The sequence below is a fragment of the Lepidochelys kempii genome, chromosome 1, assembly GCF_965140285.1.
Source record: "Lepidochelys kempii isolate rLepKem1 chromosome 1, rLepKem1.hap1, whole genome shotgun sequence".
Lineage (NCBI taxonomy): Eukaryota > Metazoa > Chordata > Testudines > Cheloniidae > Lepidochelys > Lepidochelys kempii.
Window position 1 is genome coordinate 198,207,469 of NC_136380.1, and position 24,910 is coordinate 198,232,378.

At 44.0% G+C, this 24,910-nt stretch overlaps 1 protein-coding gene across 1 annotated transcript in view; it reads right to left on the bottom strand.

Annotated features, from left to right (window-relative positions):
* The window catches only part of ADGRG7 (adhesion G protein-coupled receptor G7), a 58,814-nt gene extending 37,031 nt beyond the window's left edge, over positions 1-21,783 (bottom strand). The window contains 4 exon segments of the mRNA XM_073330657.2: positions 4,166-4,275; positions 5,210-5,326; positions 8,938-9,033; positions 21,714-21,783. Coding sequence (XP_073186758.2) covers positions 4,166-4,192 — 27 coding nt within the window. The 5' untranslated portion in view covers positions 4,193-4,275; positions 5,210-5,326; positions 8,938-9,033; positions 21,714-21,783.
* Positions 21,784-24,910: the final 3,127 nt, after the last annotated feature.

The following is a 24,910-nucleotide window of genomic DNA, read 5'->3' on the forward strand; positions in this document are numbered from 1 at the left end:
AGATTTGCCCACTCCAAATTGATTCCCAACTGACCGGTAGCTGTCTGGCGTTGCAAGCTTCCACAGGGCTATCGCCACTCGCTTCTCAACTGTGAGGGCTGCTCTCATCTTGGTATTCATGCACCTCAGGGCAGGGGAAAGCAAGTCACAAAGTTCTATGAAAGTGCCCTTATGCATGCGAAAGTTTCGCAGTCACTGGGAATCGTCCCAGACCTGCAACACTATGCGGTCCCACCAGTCTGTGCTTGTTTCCCGAGCCCAGAATCGGCGTTCCACAGCATGAACCTGCCCCATTAGCACCATGATGCATGCATTGGCAGGGCCCATGCTTTCAGAGAAATCTGTGTCCATGTCCTGATCACTCACGTGACCGCGCTGACGTCGCCTCCTCGCCCGGTATCGCTTTGCCAGGTTCCGGTGCTGCATATACTGCTGGATAATGCGTGTGGTGTTTAATGTGCTCCTAATTGCCAAAGTGACCTGAGCGGCCTCCATGCTTGCCTTGGTATGGCGTCCGCACAGAAAAAAGGCGCGGAACGATTGTCTGCAGTTGCTCTGACGGAGGGAGGGGCGACTGAGGACACGGCTTACAGGGTTGGCTTCAGGGAGCTAAAATCAACAAAGGGGGTGGCTTTCCATCAAGGAGTATTTCAGGCAGGACTTCATGGAGGGTTCCAATAAGAAATGGTGCACCTAAGTTATTGTTCTTATTGGAACAAGGAGGATAGCCTGGCCTCTGATTGATACATGGCTAGATTTACCTCACTGCACCTTCTCTGTGAGCGACTGCCGTGTGACCTAGAGGAATGAGTCCCCTAGACAGGGGAGGAGGCAAATGAGTACAAAACAAATCTGGTCTATTTCTTGTTTTGATCCACTCCATCTATCTTTTACATCTTTGGCTGGCAGCAGACGGTGCAATACGACTGCTAGCCATCCTCATCTCTTGTCTGCCCGGCAGAAGATGGTGCAATACGACTGCTAGCCATCCTCATCTCTTGCCTGCCCGGCAGAAGATGGTACAGTACGACTGCTAGCAATCCATATCACCTGGCTGCTCACCATAAGACTGTTCAATAGGACTGATTGCAGGACTAAAGAGAATGACCGGGTCAAGTCACTCCAAATTTAGTCCCTGCGCCCATGTCTGCCCAGGCGCTCCCAGCCGACGTGGCCAGGAACACCTCGGACACAACGAGAACGGCTACCAGTCGTACTGCACTGTCTGCTGCCAGAAGGCAATGGGTTGCTGCTACTGTGTAGCAATGCCGTACCGCGTCTGCCAGCACCCAGGAGACATACAGTGACGGTTACCTGAGCGGGCTCCATGCTTGCCGTGGTATGGCATCTGCACAGGTAACTCAGGAAAAAAGGCGCGAAACGATTGTCTGCCCTTGCTTTCACGGAAGGAGGGAGGGAAGGGGGGCCTGACGATATGTACCCAGAACCACCCGCGAAAATGTTTTAGCCCCATCAGACATTGGGATCTCAACCCAGAATTCCAATGGGCAGTGGAGACTGCGGGAATTGTGGGATAGCTATCCACAGTGCAATGCTCCGGAAGTCGACTCTAGCCTCGGTACTGTGAAAGCACTCCGCCGAGTTAATGCACTTAATGCACTTAGAGCATTTTCTGTGGGGACACACACACTCGAATATATAAAACTGATTTCTAAAAAACCGACTTCTATAAATTCGACCTTATTCCGTAGTGTAGACATACCCTGAGCTGCCCAGGAACTGAACACAATATTCTAGATGTGGTTTCTCTGTGTATCTCCTTTCCTGGTTTGCATATATCTGCAGTAGTTTCAAGGGCATAGGGATTTCCACACAGCAAAGATGTAAGAGTCATTATTGGTAGTCCAGTAACAATCTCAGCAAGTTTCATAGCTGCAAGCTGATTAACAAAGACAACACTAATCTTACTCCCTGGACACAAAATTCCACTTGTTCATAGGGTGAAAACTACTATTTCCCACTTAAATGTAACTGTAATTTTTAATATATTTAAGCACAGCAGGATAGCCCACTTACATAGTTCCTTGAAAAGCTCTTCATGTGCACATTAATGGTGAATACAGAAGTATAGTTTTCAACTGCATTTACTAGAAATAAAATTATCAGGGGTTTTCATAGAATCATAAAAGGAACCTGGTAGCCAATGCATAACTGTTTCCTACAATACACTTTCTAGTTTTGGTCCAGTGTAGTTTAAAATCTCAAGTGACAGAGTTTCCACCACTTCCTTTGAGAGACTATTCCATCCTTGATGTTTATGCCAGCCCTTCAAAGACATGTATGCTGCTATGCTTAGTCATCACTTAGCTGAACCACAAACATTTTGGTCCTGATTCTGCAGAGATGTGCAAAGGTGCAACTATGCTGAATTCCATTGCTTATGTGTCTTTTATGTCTTAATCCTTTCTAAAGTCTTAATCCATCCCCTTGACCATTTTTATTGACTTCTCCACAATCCTTCCCATATGTCAGTACAGTATCTTTAGAACAATGTAGAGACCAAAACTGAATGTACTATTCCAGGTGTGGTTGTTAATTACAATCCAAATTGTCTGATGAGAGCTGGATGAAAAAATTGCTGCAAATCATTTGGTCAACAAATGTTGCCTCTATTTCCCTTTTCATATTGTCCAGAAACAAATCATAATTATTCACTAATCAAAACTGTTAATCAAATCTTTTGGAAAAGTTTTTAGTCTCTAGCTTGTTTGCGACAAGTTTGTTGCAAAGATTCAAAATTTAAAATTTCATCTATGATGCTTAATTCTTATTGGACACATAGATCATACATGTTTCTGTACCCTCATTGGACTGGAATAATTCTCACAATCAGATTTCCTGTTTGAATACTCATGTTTGCAAGTTCAATAGTTATTTTACAGGAATATTCTCTAATATACTGGTATACTTACAATAGTTTCCATGAACGTTCCTATCAGTAAATTTGCAAATATTCCCAGAAAATAAACATAAGGGCATGAAGAGCCAAAGTAAAACATTAAATTTTAAATGAACAAATATTCATGGATTTTTTTAAAAAGTAGTCACCCTGAATGGGATTTTCAAAGGTGCTTAATGGAGTTAGCCACCCAACGCCCATTGTCTTTCAGTGAAATTTGGGTGCTCAAAACCCTTACGCACATTTGAAAATCCCACCTCTGTGTCTACCTAACTATAAATTACGATGAGCATCAAATTGTCATATCTGAGTCAATGCTTCTGCTGATCTGAATCAGAACAATTATCAGACTAATTATTTTACAATTTGTCGAGTAATCACTAATACTCCTAAAAAGCAAGTCACATGGTAGAAAGTGTGAAAGTTAGGGGAAGGAGGTGGTGTACATTTTGGTTTGGAAGTGCCAAACTTCATCCGAGCAAATCAGAAAGTTAAAAACAACAACAAGAACAAAACCCTAGTAGGAGACAGGAAAACTGACTTTCTTTCCATATTGGAATGGGTTCTAGAACCTTGCAACTTCATAAATCTGCACAGCTATACTCTAAGAAGGCATAAAAGTTTGCAGGCTCATGGGTTTTAAAATAATTAGCAAAAAAACCCTATACTTTGGAATATCCACTTCAGAGAGAACCTAGGGGACAATGTGTAAACTTAAGTCTCCTCTCTTTTCTCCCAAATTATTTTAGGGTGGAGTTTTCAAGAGTGTTCAGCATTGAACTCTGCTCCCACTCAATTCAAATGGGAAGTCGCAGGCCAAAAGTGAGTGCTTTTGAAAATCCCACCTTTATTTAGTTTCTGTATATGCAGCTGTACTGTAATATGGAATCATATCTGATGTCTTGAAACAGGTTGAAAGCTTCATTATATTTTATATCAGTTTTATTGATGAAGACAAATCTGTTATTTATTCTATTTTCTAATGAACCTATCTTTATAAATCTGTGACATACCATTTTACAGTAATGAAAAGTTTAGTTCTTAAAAAGTGGGCAAATACTCACTGGGCTAGGGAAGAGCAAAGCAGCCAGAATGTACTGGTGATTTTAGCCCACTGTTTCTCGTTTCAACCAACTCTGCATTTGGAATCCATATCCCAAACTATACCATGAAGGTCATTATAGCCCCCCTTCACTGTAGTTGTAGCAATGGCATATTAAACGGCATATTAAACAATAGGATTACCTGATCCATTAGGGTATTCAGGGTCATACTGCAATTCACAAACTTCACATTGCCTAGTTCAGGTTTTCCTTTTATTTTGGAGCACTTCCGGCTTGCTTTTGGAGTACCACCTTTAATTTAAAAAAAAAAAAAAAAAAAAGTCCCTTCACAGTCATATGATGTCAGCATTCTTTGCAGGTCCCCATTAACCCTGAAGATTTTTAAAATTGTTTCCAGTAACTCTCACTCATATAAGTAAAGCTTATTCGGACAAGTAGTGCTATGGATGTCATTGGGTTTATTCATGTAAATAAGGGAAAGATTAGTCACATAAGTAAGGATTGTAGAATCATACCCCTTAAGTAGGTAATTTTTTCCCCCACAATAGGTTTGAAAATTTATCACAGGTTACCAGAAGAAATATAGCGGAGGCTGTAACAATATAAATATTACTGAACAAAAAGATGTCCTACACATCATCAGACATTGTAAGTAGTGTAAACTTACTGTGTTATATAATATTCAACTGGCCCCATTAAAAACCTCTTTCCTACTCCTGTTTTCTACTTACAAAATACCCACAATCCAATCAGAATAAATGGATGATATTTAAATAACTTTTCCTGAAACCTTTTTCTATGTCATATGGTGCAATTAAATTAATTCTCTGCACAGTAGTAGCTGACTTAATTACCACCTAATAACTGTTCAGTGGCTTATGTGATATGAGTTAGTGATCTCAGTCCAGTTCCAAGTGGCCAGGTATCCCACGCACAAAACTCACCATTCAGGACTAGCATTTTTGCTGGCCATCTTGGAGACCAAAGACATAAAGAGTAAATTATATTTATTTGCACTGACATATGGAGACTAAATTACCTCTTCACCTTCATAGGGATCAGCATCAAAACATAGTGGCAATGCAGTGTGGGGAGGGCTGTATCTGTTCAGGGTTTAAAGAGAGGACTTCCATTTCCTGGTCTGATAAGCTGACATCTTTCACCAGCCATAAATTCACCTTTGGGGGGAGGGAGAGGGGGGTGGAGAGAGGAAAGAAACACCTACCGTTTGCAGTGAAGTTTTCACATTTTTCTGCAGAATAGCCATATCTGTCTACTACAATTCTTGTAAAAGTAAATATTTCTTCCTTGACTTTGTAAGTACTATCTGCACAGAAATTAGCTGTATAGGGAACAAAATACATTCAGATTAAATACTCTCATTATGTAGAGCAATTTTCAAGAACACAAAATATAAAGCTATAAAGGAGGTGATTATAACTTTAGACTTGTGACTTAAAGCAGTGGTTTTCAACCTGTGCTCCATGGATTCCTGGGGGTCTGCAAACTGTTTAAGATTTTCAAAGGGGTCTGCACCTCCATTCAAAATTTGTAGGGGTCCACAAATGACAAAAGGTTGAAAACCACTGCCTTAAAGGGACAATTACAGAGACAAAGTGGGTGAGGCAATGTCTTTTTGTGACACTCAGCCAGAAAGGGTTGAGCAACTAGCAGGCTAAATGACCCAAATTCAACCTTTATTAGAAAAATATATAAAATAGTCATTAGGACCATTCCTTACAAATAGCTAACAAAGCCATGTTAGATAAACTAGAACTTTGAAATGCAAACCTGTATTGTAGAGAATAAGAGGTAAATACTAACTGTATGTGTTTACCTATCTCTCGTTAGATGTTAACCATGTAACCAGATTAGCTTGTGGATGCTAACTCCCTTTTGTGTTTTAATTATATTATGCTTATGGATGGTTCAGTTAACCTTAAGATCGAAGATGTAAGATATTGCAGGAAATAATATTACTCACATTGTCTTCAGTTTAAATTGTCTGTGCCATAATGGAATGCCTTGATAGTTTGAATGGATAATTGCCTTATGTTCATAGAATCATAGAATCATAGAATATCAGGGTTGGAAGGGACCCCAGAAGGTCATCTAGTCCAACCCCCTGTTCGAAGCAGGACCAATTCCCAGTTAAATCATCCCAGCCAGGGCTTTGTCAAGCCTGACCTTAAAAACCTCTAAGGAAGGAGATTCTACCACCTCCCTAGGTAACGCATTCCAGTGTTTCACCACCCTCTTAGTGAAAAAGTTTTTCCTAATATCCAATCTAAACCTCCCCCACTGCAACTTGAGACCATTACTCCTCGTTCTGTCATCTGCTACCATTGAGAACAGTCTAGAGCCATCCTCTTTGGAACCCCCTTTCAGGTAGTTGAAAGCAGCTATCAAATCCCCCCTCATTCTTCTCTTCTGCAGGCTAAACAATCCCAGCTCCCTCAGCCTCTCCTCATAACTCATGTGTTCTAGACCCCTAATCATTTTTGTTGCCCTTCGCTGGACTCTCTCCAATTTATCCACATCCTTCTTGTAGTGTGGGGCCCAAAACTGGACACAGTACTCCAGATGAGGCCTCACCAATGTCGAATAGAGGGGAACGATCACGTCCCTCGATCTGCTCGCTATGCCCCTACTTATACATCCCAAAATGCCATTGGCCTTGGCAACAAGGGCACACTGCTGACTCATATCCAGCTTCTCGTCCACTGTCACCCCTAGGTCCTTTTCCGCAGAAAATGTTAATTAATACTACTAGTTTACTTGTGTATACATAGGAAATAGGGATTTTTAGTTCAAAGCAATTGATGTGCATTACCTACTCTTCATTCAAGGAACGCCTGCTGTGTTATTATACTGTCAAAAGGCTATCAGAGCCTGCCAGAGATCTATAAAAGAACTCTAGGGCCCCGATCCTGTACTTGAGATCTTCTTAAACTTGGTCAGGGGAAACCTGAGTTGGAATGCTGAAGTCTCCAGCTCCAGTCTGGATTAGCCTGCTAATTCTCATGGAAGAATTTGAACAAACTCTATATATGGACTGCCTATTTGGACTATAACCTGAAAAAACGATTCTGAAAAGAACTTTTTGCAACTCAGCAGCTCACCATCTCTACTATGAAACTGACATAAGAACTCTATTCATATCTGTACGTATAATGATCTTTTAACCACAATACTCTTTCTTCTTTTTTTATAAATCTTAGTTTTGGCTGTAAGCATGTATTTGGATAAGATCTGAAATATTCACTGACCAGTTGGGTAATGTGTCTGATCCCTTGGGACTGGTAGAACTTTATGTATGATGAAAAAGATTTTCAATAATCCTCATCATAGTTGACTTGGCTGTCTGGGTGGGAGCCCAGGGCTGGGTTGCTTTAAGGGAGCTGTTCATGGGTAGCTTCAGAAGAGGCTTGATATAAGTGAGAGGCCACCAACAAATGACTGAAGTGGGAACTGAATTACAATCTGGTCCACTGTTTTATTTTATTTTTATTTGTATGTTTATGGGTAAGGGATTAGACTGGGACTCAGAAGACCTGAGTTCAACTCCCAGTTGTGCCACAGACTTCCTGCATGACCTTGGGCAAGACACTTAATCTCTATGTGCCTCAGTTTCCCATCTGTAATATGGAAATAATACAGATGTTTTGTTTCATTGATGTTTGGGAGGTGCACAGATGACAAGGGAAGAGAGACTGTATAATACTGTGGCAGGGTGGGTTGCTTTAAGGGAGCTGTTCATGGGTAGCTTCAGAAGAGGCTTGATATAAGTGAGAGGCCACCAACAAATGACTGAAGTGGGAACTGAATTACAATCTGGTCCACTGTTTTATTTTAACAGGGAGAATTTTAATCAGGGAGAATGGATTGGGGCTGGGTGAACCACACCTGGTTACTGACCACACCTGCCAGCCTCATTAGCAGGAGCTATAAGGCTGGAAGGGAGGGGGACTAAGAGTGGAGGTCAGGCTCAGAGGGAGCCGGAGCCTCAGCCTCAGCCTCCATCTCCATGTCCACGTCTGCCGCTGGCCAGGCCTGCGGTAGGCCAAGCAGTAGCAAAGCCTGTATATAGTGGGAAACTGGTGGTGGGAAAGTGATCACGAATAAAGAACACAGGTGTTGCACCAGACTGAAGTGTCCCTGATTCATGGAGGAGAGGGGCCAAGGGGCCGAATCCAGAGGGGCGTAGTGTGTACCCTATTCCAAATACCTAAGACAGATCATGCTGCAGGATGTCCAGAGCTGTGAGCATTCTTCAGACTCTTGTTTACTAGACTCTGTGGCAGTGTATGTTTCAGGGATGCTCTGACTCCACATGGAGAAGGGGAAGGGAACAAGACCCCTTATTTACTCTCTCCTTCTACAAATGTATGAATAGCAACAAAATAGGGGCTGGTGAATCTGATGATATTTAGACCTGAGTTATAGGCCAAAAGCTCCCAAAACTTTAACCTAAACATTCCTTGCATGCTGGAAAGCTGAGAGTGAGCCATCAGTCCATTCCCTGGGTGCAGGTGACGGGGGGAGAGAGATGCAAGGGTAGAGGCTGGCCTCCTTCAGCACACAAGCCAGGGATAGGCTCCCATCTTGGCCAATTACTTTTGCCATGGAATTGGCTCTCTCTTTCATGAAGCGGTATCAGCACCTCCAGCTGATTCAGAGTTTTACATGGAACATTGTGATGTTCAGTGGGTCAAACAGAAGAATTCCAAGAACTGAGTCAGCCTAAGTTTTCTGGGAAACAGGCCATAGTCGGATGAAATTAAATGCTTCCCTCTGATACTTGTCTTTTAAAAACACAGCAGAAATGGCTGAAATAAAACAGTCCTAGCTAGTACATGAATAATATTATTGCCCAAGAATCCAATCCCATGACAGGCTGAGCACCCCCAGCTTCTCTGACTGATTCATAAAGATAACATTGCTCATACTCACTTATCTCACAACGTGGTCCTGTCCATTCTTCTGTGCAAAGGCAGAGTCCATTTTCATAGTGTCCTTTGTTTTCACAGGGTAGAGGGGATGAGGTTTCTGTGTAAAACAGAAAAAAGCTGACAAATGAAAGACCCATCACAATGCTTTCATTATATTCTATGAGTCACATTCCAGTAGATAGAAAAGGAGGACTTGTGGCACCTTAGAGACTAACCAATTTATTTGAGCATGAGCTTTCGTGAGCTACAGCTCACTTCATTGGATGCATACCGTGGAAACTGCAGAAGACATTATATACACACAGAGACCATGAAACAATACCTCCTCCCACCCCACTGTCCTGCTGTTAATAGCTTATCTAAAGTGATCATCAAGTTGGGCCATTTCCAGCACAAATCAGGTTTTCTCACTCTCCGCCCCCCCCCCCCACACACACACAAACTCACTCTCCTGCTGGTAATAGCCCATCCAAAGTGACAACTCTCTTCACAATGTGTATGATAATCAAGGTGGGCCATTTCCTGCACAAATCCAGGTTCTCTCACCCCCTCACCCCCCTCCAAAAACCACACACACAAACTCACTCTCCTGCTGGTAATAGCTCATCCAAAGTGACCACTCTCCCTACAATGTGCAGGGTGAAAGAACCTGGATTTATGCAGGAAATGGCCCACCTTGATTATCATACACATTGTGAAGAGAGTTGTCACTTTGGATGGGCTATTACCAGCAGGAGAGTGAGTTTGGGGGGGGAGAGGGCGGAGGGTGAGAAAACCTGGATTTGTGCTGGAAATGGCCCAACTTGATGATCACTTTAGATAAGCTATTAATAGCAGGACAGTGGGGTGGGAGGAGGTATTGTTTCATGATCTCTGTGTGTTTATAATGTCTGCTGCAGTTTCCACGGTATGCATCCGATGAAGTGAGCTGTAGCTCACGAAAGCTCATGCTCAAATAAATTGGTGAGTCTCTAAGGTGCCACAAGTACTCCTTTTCTTTTTCCGAATACAGACTAACACGGTTGTTACTCTGATTCCAGTAGATACGACACAGATGTCCCATCTCCATCAACCCACCAAAATATTGCCATCAGAGGATGGTGCAGGAGCGTCCCATCTCTGCTTTTGGGCTCTCGTAAAAACTTAGGCAAAAGGCTGTTCTGTAGAGCCTCCACAACAGGAGGAGCTAAGATTCTATGGCTTAGGCATTTAGGATACATCTACACTGCAGCTGGGAGGTGTGATTCCCAGTGCAGCTAGACAGATTTGTGTAGCAAATTTGAGCTGGCATGCTAAAAATAGCAGTGTGGCTGTTGCGATAACACTGGCGGAGGCTTAAGCTAGCCACCCATGCTCAGACCCAGGAAGTCGGGTGAGTTTGGACTCAGGTGTGTAGCTCGAGCCACCACCTATGCTGCAACCTCCACACTTATTTTTAGCATGCTAGCTTGAGCTGAGCTAGTGCAAGTCTGCCTACCTGGGCTGGGAATCACCCCTCCCAGCTGCAGTGTATGCATACCTGCTTAGGCCCCAATCCTTCAAGGCACTCCGCATCAGTGAACTCCTGCACCCATGTAGAGCCTGGATGATTTCAATAAGATTCCACATGGAGCTCCGTGCAAGATGAGAGCCATTGATTCTATGGTGGTAAAGGGCCCTAGAAATACTACAGACAAGGGGACTGTCATAAATATAAAGGGAAGGGTAACAACCTTTATGTATGCAGTAATATAAAATCCCTCTTGGCCACAAATACAGAATCACTACTGTAAGGGGTTAATCAGTTCAATTAACCTAGTTGGCACCTGACCAGAAGGACCATGGGGAAAGAAGATACCTTCAAATCTGGGGGGAGGTTTTGTTTGTGCTCTCTTTGTGTGTGCCCTCTCGAACAGAGAGCGGGACCACGGCAGGAAAAAAATCTCCTAAAAAGATCCTGAAATGATACATCTAAAATTACAGAAATTGTAAGTAATAGCAAGGAAATGCGTTAGATTATATTTTGTTTTAGCTTGTGAATTTTCCCTATGCTAGAGGTAATTTTATTCCTGTTTTGTAACTGGGAAGCAGAATCAGAGGGAAAACCTCTGGGTTTTAAATCTTTTTATTTACCCTGTAAAGTTATCGTCCATCCTGATTTTGCAGGTGTGATTCTTTTACTTTTTTTTTTAATAAAATTCTTCTTTTAAGAACCTGATTGATTTTCAGTGTTCTAAAAACCAGGGATTTGGTCTGTGCTCACTTTGTTAATCTATTGGTTGGTATATTATTCTCAAGCCCCCCCAGGAGGTGAAGGGACTTGGGGGGATATTTTGGGAGCAAAAGGACTCCAAGTGGCCCCTCCCTGAATGTTTGTTTAAAACACTTGGTAGTGGCAGCAATACCGTCCAAAGACAAAGAGAGGAATTTGTGCCTTGGGGAAGTTTTTAACCTAAGCTGGTGGAATATAAACTTAGGGGGTCTTTCATCTGTACCCCAGAGTTCAGAGTGGGGAAGGAACCCTGACGGGGACAATCACACAGACCAGAATCACTAAGAAGAGTTCTAGGTTGAGCTGTGGATGCAGTGTGTAATTTATAAAATGCTCGTATGCCCGCAAACCCAGCATCATCGAGGCTGCAGCCCAAATAGAACTACATAGTCATGCTAATTTTGCATTGTGAGTGTGCCTGTTTTGGGTGACTCCAGTTCCAGCACTTGTCCTTATTCCCTGCATTTAAACCAGATATCTTAACCAGAACAGGTTATTTTATTTGAAGAAAGTGGCCATATGTTAATCCTTTACATGTTGTATCGTCACTGTGTCGTTGTGTCTACACTACTGTATCCTTCCAGTATTAGCACTATTACACGTACAAAAACCTAATGTGAAACTGTATACGAAACCTCTGGGATCTGCAATGAAGACCCAAGACTTACATAAACTGCACTCTGGAAAAACATGTACATCTAAAAATATGAAAAAACTCTTCCACATATTGGTTACAATGTCATCATACATTGTAAGCTCAAAATAAAAATTAATTCCATTTAATAAAGCAAAATGGAGTTTAGTGGAAATAAGTATTCCCGCAAAGTCACAGGAATTCCACTTGCAAAACTATTGCAGGAAGGAATAGCAAATGTCCCAGCGTATTGATAAGTAATAATATCTAGCTCTTGGCTGCAGGGACTCAGGAGTTCTATTCCTGGCCCTGCCAGTGGCCTGCTGAGTGATGCTGGACAATTCATTTACCTCCCCGGGCCTCAGTTTCCCCATCTGAAAAATGGGGATAACAATACTGACCTTCTTTGTAAAGCACTTTAAGATCTATAGATTAAAAATGTTATATAAGAATTAGGTATTATTATGGCATTTAAACAATACAGGGTCAAACTCTGCTTTAAATCTGTAGTAATTCCAATTAAGGCAATGGAGATACTCCTGATTTACACAAGTGTAATTGAAAGCAGAATTTGGCTGAAAGATTTTTATAAGCCAGTTTGTGTAGAATATTTGATCAGTTCCGGTTTCTTCTAATGGTTAAACCCACTGAGCCAAAATTTGCTCTCCATTGCACCACTCTAAAGACCTGATCCCTCTCCCATTCAAATCAATTGAAAGACTTTAGATTGGGTCCCAGATCTCAAGTTAACTCCCCTAACTTCAGTGGCGTCACTCTAGATTTACAGTGTTTTAACTGACAGCAGAACTAAACCCGCTGTTTTCTTTTAACCTGCAACTGGAAGAGCAATCCAAAGGAGCAGCTCAGGGCACTCTACCACCAAAGTCATATAACAAGAATTAGCATGGCTGCACCTGTTTTTTAATTTGTACCTTCCAGGTCAGGACAATGTAATCAGGTCCATCAGAGTACAGAAAGGGAAGTATAGGGCACAGATAGGGAATCAGCTGTTGTTTTTTTTTATCACAGACACCTGGTAGTACCTACTATAATGGAGGCTGTAAAACTTTTCATGAATACGCTTTATTTTCACATTCAGTTTTGGAGCTGTAAATTCCCACACCTCATCTCTGGCGGAAGAGAGATTTTTTTATTCAGGCATTTGAGTACAATCCCTGCAGTTATTTCTGAGTCATGGGAGACTGGGAAAAGAAAAATCCAGTTTTTTCAATGAAAACAATTCTAGACATACATTTTGAACAGCAACACAAGAAAAATGGAGAGCACAACACCTGGCATGAACAGAGCCCTCACTGAGGAATAGGCTTTGCTGCTTAATAAGCATGATAAAGCAACTGAAAAATCACTTTGATGCATGCTCATGTAACAAACAAACAGTGGCCACATGTGTAAACTACCTTGAGCATCAACTGGAATCAAACTGAGGACCTGTAGCAGCACCAACACCTACCATTAAGCTAGAGGACTAACTCCTTCAGGTCTGAGTAACTTAAGCGATCTCTCTCTCTCTCTCTCTCTCCTGCCATCCATCTCCACCCTCTGACAAACAGAGGCTAGGGACACCATTCCTGACCCATCTTGGCTAATAGCCATTAATGAACTTAACCTCCATGAATTAATTCTAATATACTTTGCAGAACTAAATAGTACAGTTATAAAATTAAATAGTAAGTAGCAAGCTGTGGCAAGTCTTCGGATACGTCAACATTTCAGCTGGGAGGTGTGCTTCCCAACTTGTGAAGATATACCTGCACTAGCTCTGCTGAAGGTAGTGCCTCAAAATAGCAGTGTGCCTGCAGCCGCCCAGGTGGCTCTTCAGGCTAGCCACCCCAAGTACAATTCTGCTCAACCTCCTGGGTCCCTGCATGGGCAGCTAACTCGAGCTGCAGCCTGCACTGCTGTGGACACACTGCATTTTTAGGTGCTAGGTCAAGCCAAGCTGGCACAGGTACATTGACACATGTTGTGAATCACGCTTCGCAGTTCAAATGTAGACATACCCTTGATACATCTGCATGTCAGTAAAAGAACGGCACCATGGCCACAGCTGGCCTGGGTCATCTGACTGCAGGGCTAAAAATTGCTGTGTAGACCTTCAGGCTTGGGCTAGAGCCCGGGCTCTGAACCCCATGAGTGGGGGTGACTCTCAGAACCAGGCTCCAGCCCAAAGCCGATCAGTTACGCTGCTATTTTTAGCCTCCCAGCCTGAGCTGCACAAGCCTGAGTCAATTGGCCTGGGCTCTGAGGCTTGGTGGAACATTTTTTTTATTACTGTGTAGACATAAGAGGCTAGCCACTGGTGATATACATGGACACATACACATACTAAGTCAGTATATTATACTCAGTAGACTATTGAATGCATCACTTCAGAACATGTTCAATGAATTGCCAAGTGCATCACTTCTGATCATGCTAGCATGTTTAGCAAAACCTAATAAAACCATGTCCCATTTATAACATGAATGTATATTCTCCGAGTGCCTGGCCTGACAGGCAAAAGAGCCTACTGTTATTCTCACAATCTTGATGAAACAGTGTGCAGGAAGGAGAATGCAAATTATTCATTAAAATCCTACCAAAAAAAAAAAGAGAGAGAGAGAGAGAGACAACATCAGGAATGGAAGAAAAATCACAGATCACAGAAATTTCAGGACGCTCCACAGTATTTGCTGCGTTCTGTGAAGTTCTGAAAACTTTAAGGTTTCTTTAAAAATAAATGTCTGTCCTTTTTTTCTTTATAAAGACAAAGCTGTCACACTGTCAACTAATAGAAAACTATCTTAGGCTACACAATAACTACAACAAAATTTGGCGTTTACCCCTGCCTATAACCCATTCGTTTAAATGGGCCCTCATGGTCAAAGCCTAATTACAACTAACATAACTGAGCATGGACAAGTCTCTCTCTTTTATTTAAAAATACTAAAGAAGCTAAAGTGCAAAACTTGTTAACACAATGTTAATATCGCACAAGCTAAAAATTGCAAAGTCTGAAAATTCAAAAATTAAGAATTCCATCAACAATGCAAACTTGGCCAGCATGTACACACACACTATTTTCTATTTCTGATTTTCTTGTTACAGTAAATCAGTAACTTAATATACTACCGTTACCAAATAATACCATTTGTCATTGAAAGTACAATATAAAATATAAGGGATGTGCAAAATGGCTTGAGTTAATTCTATTTTTGGAATAGTGACAGGTGTTGCTTGATTTTTGTTGTTGTGATCTTATCTGTGTTACACTAATGTGTTGTTATTTAATATTACTATTTTGGTTTTACTCAGGGCTTGCGTACACAAACAGTTCGTTCCCTGCAAGCTGGGTGTGAATCTACCCTGCACTAACCTGCCTCAGAGTAAGTGTGCATGTTGACATGCATTAACACATAACAAACTGTTAATGCACATCAGCAGTGTCCATTGGATGGTTTCTCTGAGGCAGGTTAGTGTGGGGTAGATTTACACCCAGCTTGCCGAGAACAAAATGTTTGTGTAGGCAAGCCCTCAGATGTGTCACACCCAGATGTCCATGAAGAATATGGAACGCTGTCTTATTTATTTTTAGTACAACTCAATGCATCTGTGTAGTGCGTCTACTGGCCATCATGTTAACCATTAAATCCAGATTGCCTCTCCCATGGAAAAACCTGCAGAAGGGAAGGAAAACTTGTCCAGAAACTGAATAATTTCATTGGCACTGAGGAGCTTGATTCCCCACAACATGGCATGCAATGAGCAGTGGGGTTAGCCTTCAGAATTGGTACATTTTAGGGCACCTGCTGGAGGCCATGGACCTCTGCCTTTCCATTCATTTTCTCCTTTTGCTCTCCCTGGCTCCCAAGCAGCAAGGCTCTAGTAGACAAAGAACCCAGACAGGCTCTTTTCAGAAGCCAGTGCAGCCTCAGGCTGTATTGAAGTTGTGAATAGATTCCCCTCAGTGCTGGTGAAGGATCCCTGTTCATCCCAGCCCCACTCAGCCATTCCTGGTTTATCCAGGTCTCTCTGAGGTGCAGTGGTAGGGGGAGGTTCCATAGATTCACAGAAGGGGCAGGAACAGGGAGTAGATCTGCACACAGATCTAGGGTGCATAGTGCAGGCCTAGCTGAGGCTGTGTTAGTCAAAAATTGTATAAAGGAATGAAAAAAGATAAGGCTGACATTCCAGCCTGAAATCATACCATTTTAAAATAAAACAAGAAAATCACAAGGCCATGATGACAAAAGATCAGCTTCTGCACAAACATAGCACCCAGGCATCCAAAAGCAGAAGTTACCAAAGAGTGTCTGCTTACTTTAGAATTTTCAAACATATTTAATTCTGCATCAAAATCTTAATCCCACAAATTCTGCCAAATCCAAGATGGGGACTATAGCTGTATTTGTTGCTGTCTAGTCTCTCCCCTGCCTCGCTGCTGTGTTCATATGATTAGAATGTTCAGTCTCCACATTAACTATTTTGCATGGATTCCTCTTTTTAAACTCCCTTATTTGAGGGAAAGGAACCTGTATCTTCTACAGACATAAAATACTCCAGTATTGCCAAGCCCGAGTGTTCAAAAATCATAAAACAGGCCTCCAAAATCATGACATTGGCTTAAAAATCAAGAAATTAAAAAAAAATTGGGGGTTCTTTTTGTTTGCCTTTTGAGCCTTTAGGGTTCACCTTTTCAACCTTTTCTCCTAACTGATGATGCCTAGAATCTTTATTTTCCTTTTTAATGAAAGCTGAGTTTCTCATATAATCACGATTTCATGAGCTGCAGTTCTCAGAAAAACATCAACTTCCATGAGAGTTGGCAATACTGAAACTCCCAGAAAAGGTTTTAAAAGTGACCATCTAAACCAGGGGTTCTTAACCTTTTTCTTTCTGAAGCCTCAACAACATGCTATAAAATTTCCACAGCCTGTCTGGGCCACAACAACTGTTTTTCTGCATATAAAAGCCAGGGCCAGCGTTAGTGGGTAGCAAGCAGGGCAGTTGCCTGGGGCCCTGTGAAGCTAAAGTTGCTCAGGCTTCGGCTTCAACCCAGGGTGGCAGGGCTTGGAGCCCTGAGCATCAGCCGCAGGCGATGGGTGTTCGGCCCTCTGTCTTGGGCCCCAGCAAGTCTAATGCCAGCCCTGCTTGGCGGGCCCCCTGAAACCTGCTCCAAATCCCTGGTTGAGAACCACTGATCTCAACTCTATGTAGCATGCCCAAATCCCATAGCATATAGGAATTAAGGCCTTGTCTATGCTTGAGATTAGCCCCACTCCATTTCAGCCCTTTGTTTCCAGCAGCTAGTGTTGCCGTACTGGTGCAAACCCTAAGTGTAGGGAGAAGAAAAAGAAGCCATGATTTGCATTAGTTACTCCAATTTCAAGCAGGAGTTAGGTGTACCAATGCAAATTGCAGCTTTTCTTATCTACACTTGGGTTTGCACTAGTGCAGCTACACCAGTTGCTGGCCACAGATAGCGGAACTCAAGTCCAAATAAGACAAAGCCACAAACACACAAAGGGGTTCCTTACCCTGATGAATGAAGGCCATATATAGGTAAATTATTATGGTGTACTTTCAGCTTCTGATGTGACATCCAAGAAATACAGAATAGTTAAATTCACAGAGGCTGATAATACTTGACAAAGGTTAATCAACTGGTATATAATTACATGCCAACTCTTGTTCTTAGGCATTTCCCCTTCCCATTGACACTCCAGTGGGTAATTCTCATGAAAATTTCCTTATTGGACATTTTCATAGGTTTCCTAGAAGGCTAGTATCTGCAGATCACATTTGTGATTAAATTTCTATTAAAAGCACATTTCTTTTAAACACATTTCTATTAAAGCACCAAGCAATGTCTGATTCTTTCTATTTGTATCAACTTTTGAATAGATGTTCACACATTATTTTTTGCATAATGTCTGTGTACAGGGCACTCCACAGAAAGGAATTAAGACAACATGCTTGTGCCAAAGTATGTAAGTACACATACACATATGGGCCTGATTTTCTTGGCCACATATGCCCCTGTGTGTGTGTTTACATACATATAGTCATTCTTATATATTCAACAAGATCTGAAAATGTCATGAAAGAGTTTATAGAAAAACAATAGTGTAACAAATAGCTATTACAAAGCATATATTTTATTTAAATGTGGTATGTATTATCTATACTATATGTTACTGCAGCCTTATGAAACTTTATTTGCCCACTAGCCCAAGGCATGTGTGTTGTTTTTTGGGTTGTTGACGGTGGGGGGTTGTTTTAATCTGTTTTTAGAGGACAGAAAGTACAGTCAAGTTAAATATCATTCAGGGCTTGGAAACTTTCCTAATAATTCTGCAAGACTATTTTATAGGAATTAAATATAGCGTAAATGCACTGCAAATAAAATACTCTGTATATGAACATTGCATACGAATAAAGTTAAAAGAAAGTTTAAAGTACCTCTTTAAATGTTATGACAACAACACAAGGTGGATGAGGTAATATCTTTTAGTGGACCACTTCTGTTGATGAGAGAAGGTATACCTACACTTAAAATGCTACAGCCAGGCACTCAGATCCACAGTATTCGCTCTGAGGAGAAAGTCCGGGATATACACCTTAACACACTTAAAACCACCTTTACCAGACAAGGGCAGCCCACCAGAGAAGTAGATGCAGGGGTGACGAATTCTTCCTAAAAGTGGCAGGGCACAAGGCCCCGCACACACAGTGCCCCCGCCCCTTCCCCTCCTCTTCCCCCTGGCCAAGTCGGAAGCTGGAGCTGGGCTGGGGAGCCTGGGCCTCTCCACATGCCCTGGGTGGGGGGGGAGGGGGGCCCAAGAGCAGCCCCCAGCCTATGTCCCTGCTTCCCAGGCCTGCCACCCACGGCAGGTGGAGGGTCTGTGGCTCCTCACATCTGCCTGCATAGGTCTTAACTAAACCCAGCTCTGGCTTCCAGCCTGGCCTGGGGGTGGGGGCCGAAGAGCCCAGCCGGGCCAGGGTAAGAGCCATCCAAGCAGCTGTGGGGAGCCACGGACCCTCCATTTGCCCAGGGCACAGGGCCCAGAGGGTGGGGACATGGGCCGGGGACTGCTCTTGGGCACCTCACCCTGGGCAGGTGGAGGGTCCGCGGCTCCCCCCAGCTGCCCAAGCTCCCCAGGCCACTCTTACCCATGTAGGCTCCAGATTCCGGCCTGGCCAGGGGTAGGGCCACAGGGGCAAGAAGAGGGGCAGTGAGCACGGCCAGGGGCGAAAAGTGGATGGGCCAAGCCCGTTGGCTTTCAAAACTGGGAGGGGCAGATCGCATCATGGAAGGGCCATCCAAATACCCCAAGAAAAACTGCTTCAATATGGAAGTAACACCCCCTTTGACCAGACACCTCTGGTTGTCACCTACCACTAGAACCCATAGGGGATATCACTAAACAATGACTTGATGGGGACCATATCCTGAAAGAAATCTTTCCTGAACTTTCCTGGTCTTCAAGCAACCCCCCAACCTTGCCAAGCTCATCGCTAGAGCCCTGTGCAGATACAGGAAACACAGACTGCTGTGTGGAAGGGACTCCCATCCAGGAGAGTGGGAGCCACTTGCACACACTAGCACGACCAGGGACAGCTGCCAGGGAGCCTGGTGCACACCCCAGTGGGCAGGGATGGGAGCAGTACAGCCACACTGGAGGAGCTGCCTGGGCTAGGTGCTGGCACCTGCAAGGGGTGGCCCAACATGATGCTGCCATAGGTGCTGACTCCGTGGGTGCTCTGGGTCTGGAGCACCCCCGTAGAAAAATTAGTGGGTGCTCTGCATCACCGGCAGCACCCTCCCCCGCCTCCCCCCCACTCCAGCTCACCTCCGCTTCGCCTCCACCTCCTCCATGAGCACGCTGTGTGCCCGCTTTTTCCCCCTAGCTCGCAGCACTTGCGCCGCAGAACAGCTGTTTCACGGGGCAGGAGGGGGAATGCGGCGTGCTCAGGGAAGAGGTGGGGCCAGGGCAGGGATTTGGGGAAGGGGTCCAATAGAAGCAGGGAGGGGGCGGAGTTGGGGCAAGGACTTTGGGGAAGGGGTTGGAATGGGGGCAGGCCATGGGCGGGGAAAGGGTGGAGTCAGGGCAGGGCCAGGGACGGGGGGCACGAGCACCCACCGGCACCGGGGAAAGTTGGCGCCTATTCTTATGGTCTATGGCTGCTTTCACTGCTGTGATTCCTGGTACAGTTCTGCAGCTCCACGGATATCTGCTTTATATCCGTGGATATCCGCACCCATGGATATATATTTTGTATCCACACAGGGCTCTACTCATCAGAGAAGCAAGTTCCCCACACCAAGACACACCAACTCAGACCCTGCTAGAACAACAGATGCAAAAGTTATAGGCACATCTCCACTGCTGCAATGATCAACACCCCCAACAGCACACCTTTCAAGATCCATGGTCCTACACATGCCTATCACAACATGTGGTGGTCTTCGTCCAGTGCACTAAATGCCCCAGTAACTACTATGTGGGTGAAACCAGACAATTACTCTGCTCTCAGATGAACTAACACAGAAAAAATGATAAAAGACAAAACCACAGTATCACCAGGGGATGAACACTTCACAAAGTGATCACTCTGTATCTGACTCTGCCATCCTCATCCTCAGAGGAAATCTGCACCACACCTTCAAAAGATGAGCCTTGGAGCTTAAATTCATAATTCATAAAATCATGGACTGAATAGAGACACTGGATTTATGGCCTTATAGAACAATCTATAACCCACTTAACACACACCCCCCCCCAGCTTTTTTTCCCCTCCCCTCACCACTGCACCCATGACTGGAGAGGTGTTAACAGGCCTCTTCCCTTTGAATGGTCCCTTAAATATGTGTTAACTACTAACACTAAACAATCTGTTCCACCATGTGTTTAGCTATGACACTTTGAGTAAATTTCCCAGACCTAAAGAAGAGCTCTGTGTAAGCTTGTCTCTCTCACCAACAGAAGTTGGTCCAATAAAACAGAGGTTCTCAGTCTTTTTCTTTCTGAGACCTTCCTAACATGCTATAAAAACTCCATGACCCATCTGTGCCACAACTGTTTTTCTGCATATAAAAGCCAGGGCCAGCATTAGGGTGTAGCAAGCAGGGCAGTTGCCCAGAGCTCCATGCCACAGGGGGCCCTGCGAAGCTAAGCTGCTCAGGCTTCAGCTTCAGGCCTGGGTGGCAGGGCTTGGAGTGGTGGTGCTTTGGCTTTCTGAGCCTCAATGAGTCTTATGCCTACCCTGCTAGGCAGAGCCCCTGAAACCTGCTTGTGGACCCCTAAGAGGTCTCGCACCCCTGGTTGAAAACTGCTTGAATAAATAGGGTGACCATATTTCCCAATGGGAAAATGGAACACAGCCCAGGGCTGGTCTGAGCTCTTCCACCTCTCCGCCCGAGCTCGCCCAAGTCACTCACCCAAGGGCCCCACCCCCGCAAGGCTGGGGTTGCTGGAACCCTGCCTGCCCCCTCACCTCATGAGTCCTGCCTCCCCTTCTACAAGGGGCTGGCATCGCTGATCACCGCCCACACATTCCTCTGTACCGCACCCCACTTTTTTGACAAAAGTTGGCATTTAATCAGTTGGAAAGAGCAAACAGGACAAATGCCCACTTTTGCCAAAAAAGCTGGGGTGACCAGGGCAGGGCTTAAAAAAGGGACTGTCCTGGCCAAAACAGGCCATATGGTCATCCTAGCAATAAAAAGTATTATCTCACCTTGTGTCTCTAATATCCTGGGACCAACACAGGATAGTAACAATGATGAGAAGAGACATTCCTGCTCAGGAAGCTGATGGCACTAAGAACTCAGTCAGTATTAATGATATCCTTTTGTAAACTGGATAAAGCAGAAAGATATTATTATTACCTGGTTTAAACCTGAGGACAAGCTGCCAAATGCATAATATCCAAAGCACTGCAGTCACTATCCCAAAAATAATCACAATCAACGCTCTCCTGTCCCAGCGGAACGAAGGCATCTTGTGTATGCACTAAGCATGCCCTGCTATAAAATAATACTATCAATTCACTTCCTTGTGATGGATAAACTATTAACTATTTTCTCACCTTCAAGGGTAAAAATTTAACCCTCTCAGTTCCATTTTAAGGAAGTTTTTGACATGCAAAACCAGAGACAAGGTGGGTGAGGTAATATCATTTATTGGAACAACTTCTGTTAGTGAGAGAGACAAGCTTTGGAGCTTACAGAGCTCTTTGAAAAGCTCAAAAGTTTGTCTCTCTCACCAACAGAAGTCGGTCCAATAAAAGATGTTACCTCAGCCACCTTGTCTCTCTAATATCCTGGGACCTACATGGCTACAACACCCCTGCAGACAAAACCAGGTCATATAAGCAAACCTTTCTAGCATTCTCCATCTGATGTGACAGCTCACTTTTCTGCTGTTTTCCTGGCATTAAGTCTTATGGGCTCCATGTGTTACTGGCAGAGGAAAGGAAGGGGGGGGCTGGATAAACAGAAAAGGACAAGGAAAGAGGGGTGAAGTTTGCAGCAGGAGGGAAGATACTGCTCCTCCTCCTTCTCCTCCTCCACCTTGCTCCCCAGCTCTCTGAAGCCTAGCTGCTTCTGTTCTCCCCCCACCATGGAGCCTGCTGGCCACACTGCTTGTGGGCCGGGAGTCAGCCTCTGGATCTGCTGAGCACAGCTGGGAGGGCGCTGATGTCGGGGTGTACCTGGTCCCTGCTGAGTTAGGGTGGGGGGACAAGGAGTCTGTCTGGGCTGCTGCCTCTGGCTCAGGAGTGGGAGCTGCAGTTACTGCTGTACTGAACAAGCTTTCAGGCTCCTGTTTGCTTAAAGAGACAGCATGCTGACACACTCAGGCGCACACACAATCTCCCACACATACACACTCACTCTCTCCCACACACATGCAGTCTCCCACACACATACTCTCTCTCTCACACACACACTTATATTCTTATTGTTGTCGTTACTTCTTGGTACTTCCTGTCGAAATGGACAGTGCACATATATTCTCTGTAATTTTATTCTTTCAAAGTTCGTAAAGGATTACAGTACTATTATTTTAATTTTTTGACTGGTCTGTGCATTTCATAATTTTATTTCTCTTATGCTTAAATTTAATTATTTGAGTAGTGAGTTCTAAAATGCCTAACCAGCTCTGGCCAGCCATTATCATTATTACTTTTATTACCATATTGTGCTTTGTCATTCATTATTTAAAGTGGTACAATCAAATAATAGTATCCTTCTACAATATAAATTTAGCTTGTACTCACCTTAGCCATGACAATTTAAAAAAAAAGTTAACTGAACACATAATTTACACACCATGCAGATAAAGGTTGCTTATTTTCAAATTGTATTTTTAATTGTATCTGTAAAATAACTTAAAATTCATACAAAAATAAATGTGGTTCCAAGTCTGATACTGTAATGGGGTGAATTCACCTCTCACGAGCTCCCCCTAGTCAAGTGAGTGCATGCCTGCAGTTTTCTCAATTTCCTCTGCTCATGGTGCCCCCGGTTGGCCGCTGCCCTCATCAAGTGTGTTTTTGGTCATTCAGCCCTCCAGCCAAGTCACATGCAGTCTGTGTGCAAAACAAACAAACCCCTTCCGGGCTATAAATCCAAAATGTCCTCAGTGTCCTGCAGCCCTTCCTGGGCTCAGTCTTCTAACAGTCCAACAGGGCCTGTTGTGGTACCCTCGGTTGGTGCATCCTTCTCTGCAGCCCTCCCTGGGCTCAGTCCTTAACCAGTCCAATAGGACCCATCATGGTATTCTCACTTGATCCGGGTAGGTTGCATCACACCATCAACAAGTATCGCAACTTAAGATTTGGGTAAGTATAGTAGGTGCTGTGAGGAGTCCAGGTTCCTCTCCCTCGGATGAAGATAGGGAGTGCTCTCTCCTCCCCCTGCCCCTTTTACATCTCCTCTATCATATAACAAAATGGGGAGAAGAAAGGAAGGAAAATGACCTGGGTAGAAAAAATGGTTAGAGTCTGGAAATGGAGGCAAGAAGTGGACTGGGGGAGAGTGGCAAGTAGATATTAGGTGGGAGGGGATGAGGGAAGAAAAGAGATTTCCTTTCTCTCCTCTTCTCCATTCTCTGGGTATGTCTACGCTGCGAAGTTGTTGACAAAATTTTTGCCGATGCAAGTGGCAGTGTGAATGCGGCTTTGTCGGCAAGAGCGCTCTCCTGGAAGTATTTTGTCGACAAAAGAACTGACAAAGTACCAACAAAGAGCACACAGCCTTGTCGCTAAAAGCTGCATGGTGTAGACAAGCCCTCGTCCTTCCCCACCCAATCAATCAATGTCTTCCCAAACACCACCAATTAATTTTTCCACCCTCAAATTGAAATCATTCATTCCATACACATCAAATAATTTTGCCCCCAATTAATTGCTGTTTCCCATCCACATACACACTGATTTCATCTTGCCCTTCTCCCACCCCCCACAAACGCTGTCATCATAGACTCCCTCGCAGACACCCCAAACACACACCTCTCCCCAGATGCTGATGCAGCTCCGTCAGCACTGGGCTCCTGCTTCTTCCTTGGCTGCTCTCTCAGTTCCCAGTGTGAGGTTGAGTGGGGTTGGGTGGGGTGCAGCAGGAAGTCTCTGACCTCTCCCCCAAGCACATGGATGGCAGGAAGGAGTTTCAGCTCGCTGTCTCTCACATGCACATGCACACACATACACATACTCTCTCTCTCTCCCCCAGGTCCCTGACCTACCTGGACGAGTTGGAGCAAAGGAGCTGCAGAGCCAGGTGAGGAGCATCTGCAGAGGGAACTCTCCCTGCTCTATGCACTGGGGGAGGAAGAAGCCCCTCAGTATGTGGAGCAGCTCCCATTGTCTTAACCCAGGAGGCCAGGGAGTGGGGAAAGGCAGCTCATCCGAGGGGATTTTCCCAGGAACTGATGGGTTCCCCCTTCCCCATGGCTATAAATGGTCTCAAAAAGTGGTTGGTTCATCATAATCTGGATGAAGCAGCTTCAGTAATAGTATTTTAATTTCAGACCTTGCCACCTTGCTCCATTTTTAATTTTTATTTTTTTTTTTGGCCTCTTGTGG